Source organism: Protopterus annectens, chromosome 11.part0 (genome assembly GCF_019279795.1).
Source record: "Protopterus annectens isolate FY-2018-M chromosome 11.part0, PAN1.0, whole genome shotgun sequence".
NCBI classification, from domain to species: Eukaryota; Metazoa; Chordata; order Ceratodontiformes; family Protopteridae; genus Protopterus; species Protopterus annectens.
The window spans coordinates 1,315,381,770-1,315,402,750 of NC_056745.1; the positions used below are offsets into that span (position 1 = coordinate 1,315,381,770).

General features: G+C 38.3%; 1 protein-coding gene across 1 annotated transcript in view; it reads left to right on the forward strand.

Moving 5' to 3' along the window:
* LOC122815830 (kielin cysteine rich BMP regulator) overlaps positions 1–20,981 on the forward strand; it is a 2,917,372-nt gene that overhangs the window by 1,285,375 nt on the left and 1,611,016 nt on the right. Inside the window, exons 18-19 of the mRNA XM_044088633.1 lie at positions 6,681–6,760; positions 15,066–15,151. Of these exons, the coding sequence (XP_043944568.1) occupies positions 6,681–6,760; positions 15,066–15,151 (166 nt within the window). The remainder of the gene's footprint in view (positions 1–6,680; positions 6,761–15,065; positions 15,152–20,981) is intronic.

The following is a 20,981-nucleotide window of genomic DNA, read 5'->3' on the forward strand; positions in this document are numbered from 1 at the left end:
GAATCAGATATTTGACATTTAATGCTGAACTACATATTTCAACATCACATCCCACTGCACACAGCTACACACTTATTTCCCCATGCCAGTAGTTATGCAGGACACCTGTGCATCGATACGTACTGCTGCCACATATGGGTGATTCAAACTATGTACAGTACTCTTCATAAACATCTACTACATTCCAGTAAATACATAGCTGTTACATACCTTTCCTTTGTATGCGTTCGTATTTGTTGTCGTATCTCCTGGTATATTAGTTTTGCAATATAGGTTTCCCTTGCAATATACCTTTTGCTGTTCAGGATATTTCTTTTTCAATAGATTATTATTTCACAATATATTTCTTTTCAATATATTTATTATTTCAGTATATATTTTTTTCTAAATATTTTCTTTCAAATTATATTTTTTCAATATATTTCTTTTTCAATATATTTTTTTTAATTTTTTTCTACATTTTTCTTTCAATATATTTTTTTGCAATATTTGTTTTCAATATACTTTCTTTTCAATATTTTTTTCAATATAATTTATTTTGTCAGTTAATTAATTTGTTTTCAATATATATTTTTTTCTTTACATTACATCACTTCTTCTTTTTTCTCTCTCTCTCTCTCTCTCTCTCTCTCCCTTCATACCTGCAATGGAATGATTGCATGTGTGGGCAGCAAGTACAGACTGCTTTTATAGGTATCTGCACATGTGCATGTGATGGCCTCTGTACCAATTTGTGGCCACCATTTGGCAATTACATGCAGCCTGCTGTGTGGTACTTGCAGTACTCACTGTCATAGCAACCCAGTGCTATAAATTGCTAGGTCAGGTAGGCATAGCCCTTTCAGAATTCCAAAATGGGGACCATGCTTCTTGCTGTGGACACCGTTGTGTAAGTCAGAAGGTTGGTATGCTTCTTCTAACTGTTGCTAAGGGTGTAGACAGTTGTTTGTATGTTGTACTCAGACCTGAATGTTGCCAGTTCCAGTACACAGTTGACAGTGTAGAATTGTACTCACCCCTAGAAATGCTAACACAAGATACATGGGAGTATGGAGTTTCTTTACAACTTCTACAATTAGCTGCCATACATATGTAGTTATTGAGATGTTTTCATTTGACATATGAACTGTTTGTGAACTGCTATACTGTCAATATTAATGTACTCACTTCTGCACAGTTGGTGCTTTTTTATTGTTGACATTAGCACAGGATGCTCATGAAAACTGGACAATTTCAGTACTGAGTATGCCAAACTACATCCTTGCTGGACCCTGAACACACAGGTATTTTGTACGTTTGGGTGGGGATTGTCCTGCTATGATGCTGTGTGGGGGTTGTAAAGTGCTGCTGTAACATTATTTACTGCTAGAATGTCTGGTCCTGTTATCACAGTCATGTAATGCAATTCCACTACAGCTGCTGGTAAAGTTCCACAGAACAGGTTTTGTGTTATGGCATTCCTATCTTTCCTTTACATTCACACATTCTGATGCATGATATATATATTTCAGCAACATCCTGATGTATATCTACTGTGGCCTAGTGGTACTTCATGCAGTCTAGTGTGTCCAGGGTTCAAGACTGACAGTGGTGTTTTATTTTTCTGCTGAGCAGAACAAGGCCCATCATATGCAGGGTGACTAAGGCACTTTTAAGCAGTTGTAAGCAGGTTTGCGCAGGTTTGCACGATGCTTAGCAATACGTAGCTAAGCGCACACATGTGCACACTCTCTTAAACCCACTTACTACTGCTTAAAGTTGCTTACTCCCGCTAACCCCTGCACTCATTTCTTTGAAAGAAAAGAAAATTGGGAGATCGGAATGTGGTGAAAAAGGGGCACAAAGAGGGGAAAGACAGTAGGGAAAACAGCTCAGGATGTGCAGGACGGGTGTAGGGAAGGTCCATAGCTGCCAATTTCTTTAACAGCAACAGCTGTGCATATACTAGTAATTTGGAGGGAATTTTGAAACCTTCCATCCCTGAGAGAGGGGTGAAGACAACAAAGTATGTTGCACTGCCAATTGAATTTCAGTTTCTGTGTCCAGCGGACATTTGTGCAAAATGGGCAGCTATGTATGGGGCGTAATTTTTTGTTGGAACAGATTGCCCTTTTTTTTTTCAGGTGAGAGTGGAATGTGGGGTAGGGGAAGTAGGTATATTTTGGGAGGTAGGTTGGGGAGGTAAACAGACAAGACAAACAAGATGCATACAGGGGCAGAATATGACACATGGGGTGGGTGAACACAATTGACGGGGTAGGATGTTTGGAAATCGCAAGCCCATGAGCCCACAGATGGTAACAGTGGAACTGAGATCCCCACCCATGGGCAGTCACGACTGCACCTTCACAGCCCGGAAGGTGGCTGTACTGGGGGCTGCATAGGAGGGGCAGGCTCACCCATGAGTTGCGCCACTCTTGCCTTGAGCTGGCATAGGGGATCAGCGACTGAACGCTGGATCTCCCTATGCACCACAGCCCGGACCGTTCGGAGGGTGACAGGTGGCCCCATCCCCTGCAGTGCTTCCACCCGAAGGTGGCACATGGCCAACAGAGAAAGAGGTCCCGGGCTGGGCACTGGACCTGCTGGTGTCAGGTGCCATCGCCAGCTGAGGTGGGACAGGTGGGTCCGCTTGGACTGGCCTTCCCATACGTTCTGTGTTTAGGTGAATTTAATGACAATATAGCCAACAGCATTCCAAATTAGTTGTAACAGCATGCAGTAATATTCCCATTAACCCAACACACCAGAGTTCCAACAGTTGAACAGCAAGCATAACACATGCATATATTGAACGGCAGTGGACATTCCAACAGCATGCAAGAATGAATGGTGGCAACAGGCCACCAAGATTGTGGTGTTTGAACAGGGCACATGCATCAAAGTTATGCAGATATTTATAAACCAATAGGACATATGTCCCAACAAATGTTTTGTGATTACACATACCCATTGAGGTATGGAATTGCATTGTTTATGCACATACAGTAGGGTGTAAAAAGATACCTCCATTAACAACTTATATGAACTTATAGTTTACACTACATTCCTATTGACTGCAGGTATATATCCCCTACATGTATTATTACACTAGGCAATGTCCATTACATTGTGGGATGTGTTTTGCTAGTTCCTTATGTACCTGACCTGGATCTGTTATACAAACTGTCCAGGATGCAGATGTTACTGCTACGTATTTATATATTTTATTTATATTCATATGTCTACATATCTGGATGTGTTCAGGTGACATTATCAGTTATATTTTAACAGCCCCCTACATTTCTAGCAGCACAGTGACATTTCCAGTGCACACAATTACAAGCTACTCATGTGCCAGATTTACCTTTACATGCCAGGCTTGAAACTACAGTTGCGGACTGTATATATGCTTAAGAGATACTGGCATTCCCTTCGTACTCTTTCTGTGGGCCTACCCAAGTGTGGGTTGACAGCGCTTAACACAACACTACTAGTTCTATACTGCAAGGGTACATCTACATTTCAAAGAAAGTGACATGGACACACTACAGGTGTTATACCTTTATTAATTACATTACACACTTTTCTAGTGGCTCTCTCATTTATTTGTTATTACAGTGCATGCAGACATCTTATTCAGGATGTATTATACCTTAATTTATGGTTTAAAACACTCTTTTTCTCTGGCTCTCTCACTTATTCTATATAACAATACACGCAGAGAAATAATTCAGGACTTTTTATACCTTTATTAATTATTTTAATAAACGTGGTTTCTACTGGACGCTTGGATTTATTTTTACATGCTGGCTGCGTGTTTTTTCTACAAGCTATTGCCCAGTGGATGAGTAGGTTCGAATGAACACTCTATGGTGATTTTGACTCTTTTTTATTGATTAAGAATTCGCAAAGTAAAGCGGTTTGTAGGTTACAGCTTCGTTTCTTTACCTTTTGTGACTGACTTGAATTGAATACAGCAAGTATACTTCCCACTATTTAAGCCTGGTTTTTTGTTGTATTTTACAAGTCTTGTTTATTATCAGGCGAACAGAGTGTAGTGAGCATTATTCTTTGTTTTTAAACTCTTTTTCTCTGGCTCTCTCACTTATTCTATATAACAATACACGCAGAGAAATAATTCAGGACTTATTATACCTTTATTAATGGGTTAAAACACTCTTTTTCAGGCTCTCTCACTTATTTTACATAACAGTTCATGCAGGGAGGTTATTCAAGCCTCATTATACCTTTATTATTGGGCTGAGACACTTTTAGTCAGGCTCTCTCTCTTATTTTATATAACAGTACATGCAGAAAAATTACTAACCTGCCTGGTGGCGCAGCCTATCTGCATAGGCTTGCTGATTCACAGCACGGACACCTGCAGCTTTGAAGTAAATTAAGTGATATTGAGACATATACCTATCCATACTATCAACTACACTAGCATTTTTTACATACTTCAGTCCATGGCTACGTACTCAGTAGTGGGGCATTTTGCATCCCACGGGCCTCCTGTGCCCATTGGTTCAGTTGGTCCTGCTTGCATCTCTTCAGGTCTGCATGGAGATGTCTAACCTGCTCACCAGTCCGAGGGACGCCTGTGGCACTGGTGAGTTCATGTGGGAGATGGTTCCAGGCCTTCGATTTGTATTCCGTGCCCTGGAACTGGCCCTGCAGGAGTCTAGCATCATGACGATAGACGAGGAGCCAAACCATCACTTTTGACTCCTCAATGCCCCACCATTGCACTCGGAAGTGAGAGCCCTCTCCGACACCAGCCATTGCTGCCTGCAGATGGGAGCTGCAACCAGTTATGGCGAGTATTCCCACCTATGGAGCTTAAATATGTCTCATTTCCCACACTTATTTGTGATTGGCCTGATTTGAAAGTTCTCAGCTGAGTGCACACCTGCTTAGCACTGGGTAAACTTTGATTCATATGTATACGTGTGTTGAAAGTCTATGAACATCAAATGCTGTCATGGCTTAGTGGATTAGTACTGTGATTATGGTGCACACTATCCTGGGTTTGAGAGCTGTCATTGCTTTTTTATTTTACTACTGGCCTGACCGGTAGGGGGTGTGGCTGGGTTTAGCTGACTTTGATCAACTTTGCCCAATGTTGCTCTACGTTTACTGATGTTGCCCGACATTGCCCGACGTTGCACTAGTTAGCGCGGTGTGCAGCTTCGCGCAAACATGTTTGGTTTGTGCTAGTTGGCGCGATGCGCAGCTCCGTGCAAAGCTATTGTGCTAGTTAAACCAGTGCTTAGCTATGGGCAATTATTCTTAAGTGTGCTTGCTATTGGTAAACGTTGCTTAGCAGTGCTTCACATTGCTTAAGATAGGTTACTTATGCATTCATTACTATGCATGACCGTTTCACTTTCTTATATATATTTAAAATATCGTTCACTACTACATAGGCCATTTTGCTGCATTTTAATAAAATTTAAAAGGTAAATGTCAGGAACTCTTTTTATGCACGGATTTCCTACAGAAAATGAAAAGGGGAGTGGTGGGACTCGAACCGGGAATGCCTCCTCTTTGTGCGAAGGCTCTACCACTACACTATTGCTATTTGGCATAATTTGCATATAAGTGGTTTATTATTCTCTTCAATGTCTAAACTGCTAACTGTAGCTAAGCAATGGGCACACCCATGCACACACGTACAAATATGGGCAGGTATATCTTGAATACTCAAAAAAAAAATGTTACATTTTATTTCATTTGTACAGGGCTTTTGAATGTGAGGGAGTGTAGTGTTGTGGGTATACACATTTGAGCGGACTCCCTCATATCTGCTGACATTTGCAGATTTAGGCACTTGCAGGGGCGTGGATATTTGGACTGCTCGGCAGTCTGACATGCCCCCTGCACTCCTACATGCTCCGTGTTAGCCAGGGAGTTGGGTCAGCATGCCCTCATGCATATGCATAATGCACTGACATCATACTCTTAGACGGCAGTCTCCGAGTAGGGCTTCGTTCGTCCTACATGGAGGATTACTGAATCCCCCCAATGTATTGTATCTTGGATTGTATATGGAGATGTTTATTATAGGACATGCCTCACCCTTTGTCAGTTTTGTGGTTTGCTTATTAGTATAATTTTTTAAGTTTCTAGAAATATACCTGTGGCTAAAACATTAAATTGAAGCAAAGTTATCAGTATTAAATATTTTATATCTAATTAATTGCACTATAGCCATTTATAGTACTTTAGAGCTAAACTAGCTGCAGTGTTCAGCAGCAAATAAATGCTATTTTCCACTTTGAAAGTATATTTTTGGAGACTCTAAGCTATAGAAACAGAATATTCATTCATATTTTGCACCATGGCAAGGCTTTAACATGATAACTGAACATTTGCTATTAAAATATAACAATCTGACACAAATAAACCTGCATTACATTCTATGACTACAGTCTAGCATTGTAAACTTCTGCATGTTAATTTCAATGCTTTCACCTGTAGCTTCTTTTTCTCATAACAGGTCTTGATAATGTACTCACGTGTCTGTCTTTTGGATTCCTGAAAGATTTTCCATGTATTGCCATCCTTCTACACTAAGAATATTGGCAGTATCTAACAGTGGTTTGATTGAATGGTTAATTGATTGTTTGCTTACATCTGTTGTTCATATACATATTTGGAGCCTATTATCTGACTGCAGTGGTTTCTCATTTTAGGTTGCCTGTACAACGGACAGGAGTATCATAATGGTGATCGAGTGTTTGATGGAACTGTCTGTACTGAATGTGTCTGCATAGTAAGTACCCATGATACATAATTTGATGAACTGAAATAAATGCTGCTAGCAAAAGCAAAGACAGTATGTCTAAACAGGGTAGTAAAAGTTCAGATGTCTGAAAAAGGAGCAAAGACATTATTTTCTCCAAGAAACCTTTAATCAAAAGGAGTTCCCATTATAAAACAACAACACACCTCATTATTAAATGTATAAGCACTTAAAAGTAAATGCTCTGTAGAATCAACTTTGATCACAAAACCTTCTCATTACATATACAGTTTTTTGCATGCTAATATTTTATAATTCCTTTTTGCCTCCTTATTTATATAAAATGAGAACAGGCTAGAGGATGCAGCATTACTGCAATATAGTAGCAGGGGTAAAACGTTACCTAACAGATCAAAGTTTTCAAGTCTGCGTGGACTCAACTTTTTCAGAAAATGGTAATTCATGTTAGGAGTACCCCAGGGCTTGGTCTTGAGACCTTTTACTGGTTTCACTGCTTGTCAATGATTTAACGCCAAACATGCCCACAATCAATGGAAATATGTATGTGGTTCATAAACTCTGCTTGAATCAGACAGGTCATTTGCCAGTCTACAGTATAAATTGCAAGACAGTTTTAGAAAACTATGCTGTTGAAAAATTGAATGGAATAACATTGCACTAAATAATAAACTAACAATAAACTCAGGAAAATCGTGACTTGTGCCATTGCTAGTCCTAAAAACATTGCTATTTTACTCCCTATAATACTGACAGATCCACATAACAGTCATATTCCTAACATTAGCTAACAGAAGTATCTTGTTATAATCCTATAGCCCTCATTAAAATTAATTAAAACTCTGTTATATCACATCTTTTCTTCCCCATCACTAGGGAAAAACTGGTACTAGCCAGGAAGTGTAAGTATGGTTTCACACTTAACACACTTCACTTTGACATGATTTTACACTCATTTCAAATGTTGTTGTTGTTGTTTGGCTTTCGGCTTTTCCCGGTTAGGGGTCGCCACAGCGGAACTCCGGTCCGCTAATGATTGGCAGTAGATTTTCACGAACGCCGAGGTGCCAGCTCGACGTTCAACCTTCAACAAAGGCACGTCCATTTACGCATGTCTTTCGAATGCCCACCCAACCACAGGGGAGGACATGCAGACTGCGCAAAGAAGGTACTCCCAGCACTCCAGCCGAGAATCGAACGGGAGAACCTCTTGTGAGAGGCAACAGTGACAGAGAATAAAATATTCTGCTTCACTTTTTCATAAGGCCAGCTAACTCACCATTGCATTTTGCTCAAAAAATTAATCTGGCTCCTGCCCAGAATAGAGCTATTCTACTTCTCAGTAGTCACAGGTATAAGATTCAAAACTGAATTATTGTCCTTCCCTAACATTTAAATAAAAGCTCAGACTTGTGAACATAATAAAAATGATGATGAATCAGTGTCTTTGGCCTATCCATGCTTTGTGAAAGCAGCTGGTGAGATCAGAATCATTAAAATTAACCTGCCACAAGAAACCACCATCCAGCTCATACTTTAAACTGCTTGATAAAGAAATTGAATGAAGGTTTGCTTCAGTATAATGAATATAACTGTTATAGAGATAACATCTAGCAAGATTTGCTCATCTGTCTGTACTGGGTAGCTTTGCATATTACTCTAATCACTGTTGAATGAAACATGCCAATGTAAATGTATAAATATGTTTAATAGTATTCACTGCATTTAGCTGGACTGCAGTGTTAGGAAAACACTACCTGCTGTAAAATAGGTTCCCTATTAAATAAACGAACATTCGAAATTTCTTGACAGCTTATTGTCAAAAAGGTCAAATCCCGAAGACGTGGAACAGCGTTTTTTTCCTAGGGAAAAAAAAAATCACTGGCCGTTTTCAGGACTTTGCCATTTCCTCCACTGCGGTGCGATCTTGGAGTTGGTATATTTAAGTAGGGGGTGTGTGGGGGCACAGCCCCCCACATTGGAGGGTGTGCATGGTGAAGCACCCCACTTTATTTTGTGGTTTTTTTTTTTTTGTTTTTTTTTTGTTTGTGGACTAGCGATTTTTTTTCTTAGGGAAAAAACGTTGTTCTGTCTGTTCGGGATTTGGATGTTTTGACATTTAGTTGTCGATAAAGCAGCGTTCGAAATTTAGAGCATTAGTTTAGTTAATAGGGAAGCATAAAATAGCTATGCTTTTACTATATTAGCATTGAGAAATTGTTTTTGCTGTGTGTATACACGTGGCATACCCTGGTACTGCATATTGGTTTTGTACACTGATGATATTTGTGCATTCTGCACTTGTTTTCTTGAATTGTTTTATTCTGTTGCTCATATAATGAGCTCATACTATGGCTGAATAGGGTCATTTGTCCAATCCATCTATTTGCTTAACAATTATAAATTAATAACTAAATAAATAAAACTTTTTTTGTTATTCATAACACCAAGGGTGAAAAGATGGCACGGTGCAAGTGTTTTATAGTGTAAGATCCCATGCATCTGGGTTTGGGGTTTTGTCCATGCCTAGCTGTAGTGCAATTTGTGCATATTGTTAGTTGCTTGTTAGTAATTATGAGAATAAATAATATGTCCCTGTATAGTTAATACTTTAAAAACCAAGTGACTTATAAACTGTCATGTGATATCAGGTGAAACCTCACATGCTGTTGAAGAAAACTCTCTTTGAAATTTGTAATATTTAGTGTTATTTATTTTGATAATTATACAAGTATGTATGCGTTTTATATTCCCTGTAAATATCTCATTAGACATGCACTCATAAATGGATTTCTTATTTGTCACGTGAAAGCATTTGGCTGGTTAACAAAAGTGCTCTAACAGTATATGTCTATGTTGTGCACTTTCCAAGATACTATATTTTGTTCTGAAAATATAGCAAAAAATAGAACTTTGGGTTTGTGTGCATTATAATATGTTATAGTGTTTATGGAAAGGTTACAAATCCACTGACTATTATCACTGTAGAAATATGTCCTACTACTAACATTTAACATTGCTATTTGTACTGTTTAATACATTTTATTGTTCACTAAATATTTACATCTGTTAATCTTATGCTTTTTTAAGTTTATTTTTCAGAGAATACTCTGGAACACAAGATGACCATAGGGTGTTGGACGTGAGACATTCCATACCACATAGGTGCTAAAGAGTTAATTGAACACATTTGGTCTACTAAACAGATGGTTGACAGGTGTGCAAGACTGCATAATACTCAAGGCAGGGAAAAAAGCCCTTTCTATGATATTCTGCAATCTCTGATGTAGTGTATATAATAAGCAGGGGAGGTGTGGTGGCACATACCATCAACCCCATGCAAAAAATGATTTTTTTGTTTTAACTTGAGTTTAAAGATTGCATGCACTGAGGTTCTTTCATGGCACACGTGTGTTGGCATGTCTATGTTCACTTTGTCGTCATTTTCTGGTTGACTTGAGTATTCCCATCCATATCTGTGTGTGTGTGTGTGTGTGTGTGTGTGTGTGTGTATGTGTGCGTGTGTCTGTGCATGTGTGTGTGTGTGTGCGTGTGTGTGTGTACATATATATATATATATATATATATATATATATAAATATAATGTGTGTGTGTGTACACACACACACACACACACACACACACACAGTATACATATACACACACACACAGTATACATATACACACACACACAGTACATACACAGACACACACACACACACACACACACACACACACACACACACACACACACACACACACACACTACATGCACACTCAGTTTTTATAGTATTCTTTTTACATCCCTGTCTGCCAGCCCTTACTCCTCCTTTTTCCTATGGGTCTTAACCCCATTCATTCCCTGCACAGTGGTTGCTCTCCTGTCCATCTGGATGAGAGCCAGTCAAAGGGAGGCATCATTCAGGCAGGCAGTAAGGTTACTTGTGTCCCACCTCACCTCATTCTATTAGTCATACCACAGGGACAGGGTATGCCCACTTCCTAGTAACTTAACAATATTATCACCTCCTCATAACTGGACTGTCCACATTTAAGGGTTAAATATTAATTGTCCAGGATCAGCAAACTACCCATACTCTCACCACTGCATCTCTGTCACTCTCAAGGCAAAGCTCAGTAGCATTTTTGCATGTCTACTTATACCTTGGCAATTGACATATACACCTGTATTACTGTGGGTAGCTGTGTTACTTCTCCGTTACAAATGCGTTTCCATTTTTGTGCAACAGGAGCTACAGTCCCCAGCTTGGTGATGCCAAGTACCCATCTCAGATTACAGTACTGTATATTGGGTGTCTATATTGGTTAGATGCCAGTACTGAAGCAATTGGACATCCCCTCATAGAGGATGTGCAAGCTGGCATTGGCCACTTACTTACTTATCCCTGTCTCACATGGCTTTTCTAGTGTCCAAACCTTTACTCAAAGTCAAAGTGTTTGAGTAGTAGTCTGGAATTCATCCCTATGTACAATGTTGTTGGACAACATATATCCTCAGTTTTATTCCACTGTGTCTACAAGAAACCCTTGTACAACAGTCACTGAAAATTTGGAAAATGTTTCTATCCTTCTTGTCAGCATCTCTCACCAACATAAAAACATCATCTGCCTAAGCAATAATTGATTGGTATTTCCTTCTTAATCCCAAATTACAGTATTTAAATCAATATTTTTCAGAGAAACATTTGTACAACAATAGACTAAGCTCTCATCCTTGCTGAGTATCTACGTTTATTACAGAAGGTGTGGTTCTCAGAAGTGGAATAACACTTTTCCTTTTAACCCTTATTTAACTTTTTATTTTTAAAACCAAAAAATGCCCCAAAAAGTAGATTAAATACTACAGCACTCAAAACACAATATCCACCAATGCATCTCAGAACAAAGATTCACCTATAGCCAATAAATTAGCGTAAAAACCTTTTATTCACTTTCGTCTCTACTGACTTCATCAGAACAACCAAACAAAAAAATAGCCATCTTTGTATACATAAAATGAAATAAATAAACCATTAAATAATTAAGGTTCTCATTAACAAACTGTATTAACCAAGTCTTCCACTATTAATCCATTTAAAATATTAAGACAGATCCTACAAAAATGCAATCCTAATATTATATTTTCAGTCTCTGATATTTTAAGAAACATTTTATATTTATAGAATCATTTAAGCCTGGTAAAATATCTGCTCCTAATTTTAATTGCCAAAGGGTTTATTTTTGTAACCCAAATACTTCCATCTCTTTCACAACCTTCGTGTACTCCTCAATCAAAAGTAATTTGGTGATCCCATGCTTTTTTCCTCAAATATCTAAGTTCAACAAATGGATTGAATATTCCTGCATGGATTCCAAACTGTTTTTTTATAGTTTTCATTAAAATTTATATTCCCTACTTAATGAGGAAATCATTCTCCAGTTTTAAGTCCTTCTTGATTTCCCATTCTGTTTTGTAGCACATGCATCTCTGTGTTAAACAAGCCATCTACCCAAAGTTAACATTACAGTATTTGTCATCATCATCATCATCAATGCCTTTTTCCACACTTTCCAACATGGAGTTGGGTTGTTCTGTCAACTGTCAATGCCACTCTTGATTTGCTACCATTTTCCTACCTTCTTTGACCCCTGACTTGTTAAAGGCCTTCTGTCATGTAATCCAGACATTGTTTGCCTCAACATACTAGCTTCTTCTTTCCTTCTTTTCTCCGAAATTTGTTTCACCACATTTTTTTTTGCTTTCTGCCCATATGACCAATCCACCATATTCTGTTTTATTTGCAACTGGGACTACTTTGTCTTGTGTTGTGATGTTTTCATCTGTCCTACAGTACACATCTTACCAGCCATATCAAGCCTTGATTTCCATTACCTCCTGCTTCCACCGCTGCTCTACCTTCAGTTCCAAGGTTTCGTTAACAAACCAAAGCGCTGCTTACTCTACTGCTGCACACCTTATTTGTCAATTTCCTTGTCATTCTTCTGTGATACACTACTCCTAACATTCTGTGCCCATTGGCTGCAGTACCGCTGATTCTAGTTTTGACCTTCTCATTCAGACATTTTCTCCTCAATCACCCTCTCTCAGATACTTTAAGCTGTTAACCTGTTCTGCTATTTCCTTTTTAGTCTTAATGCTCAGCTTCTTCTGATTTCCCCATTTGCTGCCATGACAGCTATCTTGTTTATATTCAGTTTCGTCCATGTGCCTTCAGTTTTGCATTTCTTTCCTCCTATCATTTGCTGAAGTTCTTGTTCACAGTCTGCTGTAATGCCACATCATCTGCATAGAGCAGCTTGTACATATCCTAGACTAATTCTAGCAGTGCTTCTGGGACTTGGGACCATTGCAGGACTGTCCAAATCAGCTCTCTTGGGACCTTGTCTCATGTTTTCTTCAAATCTAGGAAAGCCCAGTTGAACTGTTTCTTCTTTTCTAGAATCATCAGGTCATATTTTGCTGCATCCTGATCTAAATTTGAAATGCTCATCTTCGATCATACTTTCTGCTTCTCTACATATTTACTTATCAATCACCTTCTCCAGAACTTTTCTGCAGTGTGACGGGTGTTTGATACTCCTGTACTGCCCACACTTTTAAATGCCCCCTTTGTTTTTGTACACTAGCAGCAGTACATTTAATCTCAAGTTATCTGAGGTATGCCTCTCTCCATACTGCTATGGCTACCTCTTGCAGCCATTTCTCCTCTAACTTACTCAACATGTTAATCATATCTGCAATGATCTTATCTGAGCCTGATACTTTCCCTGACTTAATTTTTCTTAGTGCTGGTCTTACTTTTGCTAGGGAGGGCTCCTCTTATTTTTTATTGTAGGTTGTGTCTGCGGGCTGTACAACTTCTGTGGGGTTTTCTTCATTCAGAAGTGGCTGCAAGTACTTCCATCTGGCTTTGCTGTTCTGTGGACTGGTGAGCAAGTTGTTACTGACGTCCCTTATTAAGAATATCTCACTATGACTATAGTCTTTATTTTTCTGTCTTTGCCTTACAACCTCATGGATTTTCTTTGCACTATTTGCTGTCACTTTCCAGAAGCTGGTAGAGTGCCTCTGATGCTTTGTTCTTTGTTATTGCAACTGCTGTTGTGGGAGTTGACATAATGATTAAGGTGTTTACCTCATAGACATAAAGTACAGGGTTTGATTCTTAACTATGGGATGGGAAATTTAGCTAGGCTTAAAATGGCCCAGTAGGGCAGATAGCATTAATACTAATTTATGAAACTAGTATTCTTTAGCTTTTGATAATTCAAAATGCTATGGTATAAAATGACATTAAAATGATTTTTATTAAAGTTTAAGATATGACTTTTCCATCACTTCTGACGCTAGAAGCAAAACTGAATATTTTAAGGGTAGCTATCCCAGAATAAATCATGCAAAATTTCATGAAGACATTTCAAAAACTACTAGGGAGATGGATACCTTCTAGAAGAGGGAACAAATAGGCAAAAACTGTTAAGATTAGGGGTATAACCTTCTTTAACAATGCTCAGGTTGGAACTAGTAAATAAGCAAGATCAGAGCCAGATATTCAAGCATAATTTGGAATATATAATTTTCTAGGAGTAAGGAGTTCATGACCTCCTGAGTGTTTTGTAGCTTGTATATGACTTTGCATGTGTAAGTGGAATAAAGTTGCAGCTGACATATTGAAGGTTGGTGAAGCTATGTGTTCTGGAGTATGTGAAAAGCTGATCTCTTACCAGAAGCATATGCTAAAGCTAGTGTTAAATAGAAACAAATCTGTTAACCTTAGAATCAAATCAGATTTGTAAAATGTTGCACCTATTGTGGATATAGTTGTCAAATATGTTACGCAAAGTAAAAGAAATGGGTCAGACAAGTGCAATACATTGAAATTCTGAGATGCATGGTCAGATTTCATCATTCCTTTATTGTTTCAGAGTAGTGATATAACGTATGCTGAATTATAACTAAAATTATTGCTCTTTTGATGCCTTTACTCAAGTAAACAAGGAAGCTTTCCACACAGAAAGCACTAGTGTTCCATTTAGTTCCTACTTTTCCTGTCTTTAGACTCATATTTTCAGTCATTTTTGAAACTTAAGCTTTTATGGCTATATAATCCACTGCCATTAAATGTTTCCTTTGTGTCCTTATTCTAAACTTAAATTTGATTTGGACAAGAAAATAAACACTTTTCCCTTCAGATAAACTGCTGCTGTGATTAAATGCTTTTCTCTTGTTTCAAAAATGTATAAGTCTAACAAGCCAGTTAACCTCACCATTTTCTACAAATTACTTTCTCCACAGAGAGGTAATGTCCAGTGCAGTCCAGTTTCCTGCCCACTAGCTTCATGCAAGAATCCTGTTCTGAAACCTGGTGAATGCTGTCAGCGGTAAGTTAATATAAATCTGTATATGTATGCATATATATATATATATATATATATATGTATATATGCACATGCACACGCACGCACACACACACACACACACACACACACACACACACACACACACACACACACACACACACACACACACACACACACACACACACACACACACACGGTATTACAGACAGATGCATAGTGACATTAAAACTACAGTATATTATGATTTTGTCATAGTTATTTTCTTTAGTATAAAAAGCATACAATTCAGAAAAAGTACAGTTAATTTTGGGTGTTTTGCTGGCCTTTCTGTATGAGATAAAAGCCAACAAGCTCAGGTGACAAGACCCAGATTGTGCACCAGTGTAACTGTATCCGTTATCATACTCAGCTAAAGTGGAGAGGTTGGACTACTGCTCATCATTAGTCAGAGCCCTAGAGGGCACCGTTGGCATTACTTTTGAAACAGTTGACTCTTCTTTAATTTTCTGCCATATTGCATTAGTGAACATCTCATAATGAAACATTGATTCACTTGTACACATTCACAAAATTCAGCAATTCAAAAGTGCCTTAAAAAACAGAAAACGTGGAGGGCTTCAACTCCTTACTTTGTCTTATGTAACCAACTCCTGTTCTTTAACATCTTAGAACAGGTTGCATACTACAAAAGAAAAGCATAAGTAAACCAGCCTCCTCCTCTGTGTTTCTCATAAGACTTCACTGCAGATTAATTTCAATGTTCCATATCTGACTACAAGAATTTGGTAAGTTCATCTCTGAAAGGAGGCAAACTCAGTGTCATGAACTTCGCCATGCACCATGCATGCTAGACTTAAAACGTATATGTTGTGTTTAATGGTTATATATTTAATATTTCTTTAAACGTCTGTCACTCTGGCCATTTTTTTTGCTTAGGCTTGCACTTTCCAAGGTGTGTGGGCTACACTTGTGAAGAAGCGAGGAAGGCTACATTCTGAAAACTTATGTACAGGTGCACACTTCCAAAACTCCTGGCTAGAACCATACTGTTATATGCAGAGTGCAGAGAACAGTCCTGACTAAATAGATGAGGCAAATGTTTTGCAGACATCTGTACTAAGTATCATTGATTCTGTTTCACTGGGAATTATTAACTTCAGTAGGTGTAAAAGAAGCTTGCAGAGTGCATAAAATCATATTTTGATGTCTTTTGCACTCTGTCTCTATATAGATATATATATTTATGTATGTATGTATGTATACACACACACACACACACACACACACATATCTATATATATATATATATATATATATATATATATATATATATATATATATATAAATTATATGTGTGTGTTATATCCCACTCTGCCTAAAAGGGGTCCACCATAGTGACATGATTTGGATATTTTAATCAACCTGATTGTGTCACACACCCCACTGTCTATCTCAAGGACTGCATAATGCAGGTAAATCTGTCTCAGTTCTCTTGTGCCTCAATGCATTTAACATGACAGTCCAAGGATTTCCTTCTTTCTTTCACTTAGTCATTTGTTGTTTCAGTGACTATACTTTATTGCCTGTGACTTCATCTTTCAAAATATGTTTTCTAAGTGCATCTCAGCATTGCTCCAGCTACCATTTGTTATGCCTCAGTTGCAGACCAATAAATTCCCCTTCCCCAATACAATTTCCATGGCTATTTGAAAAACAGTTGGAATTAACTGAGCTACCTATCAAGTTATTGACAGCTCATAGTTACAGGTTGTTTAGCTAGTTGTTAAAATGTCATTCACTGCTAGTTGTTTAATAGTGTTACTTGCAGAAGTAAGACATATAGTTATTTTGCAGAAAATTGTTTTTATTTGAAAACTTTTTTTGTTTTTTTCTACTGGATCAGATGACACAGGTAAACACTGCTTCTTTTTAGATTATTTTGCACAGCAAGTAAGGAAAATAGATAAACTTTTTGCTGCAGTATCATAATCTTGCCAGGATGTGTACCTTTATTCTCATCCACCCCATAGGAGTCTTTCAAATTAAAACGTGACTGCCTACAGGAGGTGCGCATGTGATTCCATTCATACACAACTTCCTGACCAAATGGTATACCTGCTATAGTGCAAAGCTAGACTAGCTCTTAATGCTGCTATTGCAGCAAGCCTAGTAAGATTCTTCCCCCCCAAGATGAGTGAGTCACTGTCAGCCTCTGACTCCCCTCTCCCCTCCCTATCCCTAATCCTAGCCCAAACTGTACCATCATCCATGCCAATAGCTGAACTCTAGTTGTGTGATGCACAGTAAGGGTTTTATCCCTCTGTGCCATGGGGCCTGACTGAATTTTTCAGATTATTACACTGTGCAGGAAATGAAGCTCCTTCAGAGGTAGCAGCAAAAGCAACCAATATGCAGAAAAACAGACTAGAGTGCAGGCAGACTTAAGAAGCAAAGAACTCTCTGCTTTTACAGGTGTGTTATTTTTTTTTCATTGCTTGAGGCTGCTATTAGGCAAGCCAGATCTGTTTTGCCATAGTCTGTGCTATCCCCATAGGCAGTAATATGGCTGTATTGTAGCACACAATCACATGTGAATTAAATATTTTGGGTACTAACTGTGATTGTATATGTACTCTGGCTCAAGCCCCCTTGCCTACCAAAAATATTGAGGATGTGAACTGCAGCACAAGTGACCTCATTGCTGGGTAGTCAAGAGATCAGACAGCAACAGCACCGACATTAGTAGGCAAACACCAAGAAGGAATTCTGGGATAGCAGTGACATGCAGTAGGAAGACAGTGACTAGTTCATGAACACCAGAGACAGTGTTTCTAAATAGAGGACACACAAACACATTCAAGCCCCTACTTCCAGGCAACAAGCAAAACAGATCTCACTGATTACCAGAATTGCAGGCATTACATCAAAGCAGAGCAGTATTAGACACAAACTAGGTAAACAATGCCCTACTTGAGCAGAGGTTCTAATTGTCCAACGTGCTTTTCCTGGTCTGAAAACAGACTAAACCTATACTCAATGGCAATGGACACTAATGACTAGAAAAATGACCACCTCATAGTAAGTGGACCATTAATTATGTCAGAACGTCATGTAACAGAAGTACTTAAAAAGGTGCACTTCACAATTACACAGTCATAACTGACATGCACACTGTGGTGGGATTGTTACTCCAAGGATCAACGCACAGTTTTCACATACAAGGTTAGCCTTAACTGGAGTTCAAAGATGGACAACACAAGCTGTATAAAAAGCTGCCTTATGCAAATCTTATCTAATAGGGCCTTCTGCCAGGAAGTCAGTGGTTATAGTAGCAAGGGAAAGTAGCTCACAATACACCCAAGAGGCTTTGGGGGAAGACAATGAAGTAAGAACTTGATAATGGAGGTCTGAGTGTACAGCAGAAAAGTGTGTACACATTAACAATCTAATAAAGGATTAGTAGAAACTCAATAACTGGGAGTTAGTACCATCAGTCAGATGTAAGTAAACCATCAATTTCACACCCTATTAAAGCAAAAATAGTGTTAGCTGTCTGAATGTTTATCTGCCTTAGGAACAGATGCACTGCATAAAAATTGCCTACGTTTAGCTGTTATATTTTTATTAAAAACATTTATATACTGTGTATGCCATTCCTAGCACATAATTCACAGTCAATAAACAAGCAGTATCAACATGTAGAATGTAAACTAAAAGGCCGACCGTCGGCTAGAAATTCTGTGGCCAAAGTATTAATAATTGTTGTCAACATGTATTTCTCAAACTGTAGCATTCTAAATAAACTACAAGCAGTCAGTAATGCAGATCAGCAGGAAGGAATGCTGGAGGTACACATAACTGGCTTTTATATTTTTGTTTTATGCCAAACATGCCACAGTTTAAGTTAAGCCTGAATACGGGAAATGAAAAGTTTAAACTTTTGGTGAGCATACTAATTCCTATCGGTAGCGTTGTCGCCTCATAGCAAGATGTTGTCCCGTTCGATTCTCAGCTAGAGCGTCTTCTGTGTGGAAGCATATGTGAATGGGGCGTGCCTTCATTGAAGGTTGTGCATCAGGGCTGGTAACCCGGTATATAAAAATTCACTACCAATCATTAGCGGACCGGAGTTCCACTGTGGCGACCCCTAACCGGGAAAAGCCAAAAGACACAAACAAATTCCTGTCAGACAATGTGCCTTTTTATTCCAGCTGCCAGTCTAACTATTAAAGGAACAGATAAGTCACCCTTGCTTTAACAACCCAACTTGTAGTTTTCTTTATTAACTTTAGTATTGACTGTTTTAATCAAGCAGAAATGTAATGTATTGTCTGAAAAAATGTTAATGTTTAATCTGTTTTTCTTTATATTACTGTGCCTACTCAATGCAAGTGAGAATATTAATGTCACCTTTCATTAATACCCAGTGAACAATGTGGTCTCAGAATACTTTGGATCCTCCCAGTTTACATGCTTCTAACAGTCTATTTACTATGCTGACCAAATTTTCCATAGCCAGTATGAGTATCACCACAGTTCTCCCCTGAAAATAGGCGGAAAAGCTAATGGGACTAATCTGGTCAACAAAACATAAATAAATGGCTAAAGCATTGGTAATTCAGGGCATTAAAGCAATCAGCTTGTGATACTAGTTCCCCAGGCTCCACTGTTCAACATTGAGTGTCAGGAAATGCATTGCTAACCCAAGCTTTGTTTCCCTTACTTTTCTCTAGATATCAAATGCTAATCCATCTGTAACTACAGAATCGTATCACTTGTCTGCAGTAATGAATATAACTGATATAAGTAACTTAGACATAGCCACCACACATTAAAACAATGCTCCATCTTCTTAGACCTGCTTAACAAAGCCCTTTTTTATTATTCTTGGAACAAGTGAATGAAACTCGTATACCAAAGAAATATTATATAATGCTCATTGTCATTCATTTTTGAGCACCCTTTTCCAGTCATTGCTTGTGAAGAGGTGCACAGTTTCTCTAACAGACTTCTTGAACCATAGCTCATTTTATGTTCCACCATTTTTGTAAAATATGTAAAATGCTCTTTTCTTATATAGTTAAGAAGCAAAGAACAAAAGCCTTCCATATTTTTAAAGTATCCCTCTAATATTCTACAAGTCTGATGCCAAACTACTGTATATGGGCCAACTGTTTAGAAAGGTAAGTATTTGCCCTTCTTCCTGTCCTATATGGACTATGTCGAGACGGTTTACCTTTACAATGGTGAAACACACTAGTGCGATTGCTCATATGAGCGAATCATAACAATGAAAATTAAAACCGTGACAGTTTCCAATATTAAAAAATCAGCAAATCAAAAAGCATATTCGCTAATTTTCGAGCATAAATTTCGAAAAGAAAATGTAATGAAGTGTAAAGCAGGGGGACAAGCCTCCCTGGACCCCCCATGTGGGGGGCTGCACCCCCCCACCCCCCTACTTTAATATTCTAACTTTGAGATCGCACTACAGTGGGGAAAGGGACCATTTTCCGATCCCCACTATAGTGCAGTAAACCCCAAAATGCCAAATCTGGAATGAGTGAATGTCACTGTGCATTAGCTCATTGCACATTCAAACCTTTTTCCGTTCGGTGTTTGCAAACTTTGCAAATGTCCTTTCGGACAACTGCTGTTTGCCCTTGCGCAAAACGTACACATGAAGGTAAACCTGTTGAGACATTTAATGCATTAGATTAAAATCTGGTCAGTACAAAGAATACTCTGTTTTAGAGCTAATTTCATAATCTGCATCCATTCATGGACAGAAAGGACTTCTCTGAGAAATTAATGTGATTCATAAGTATCTTGTATTCTCAATGCTGTTAAA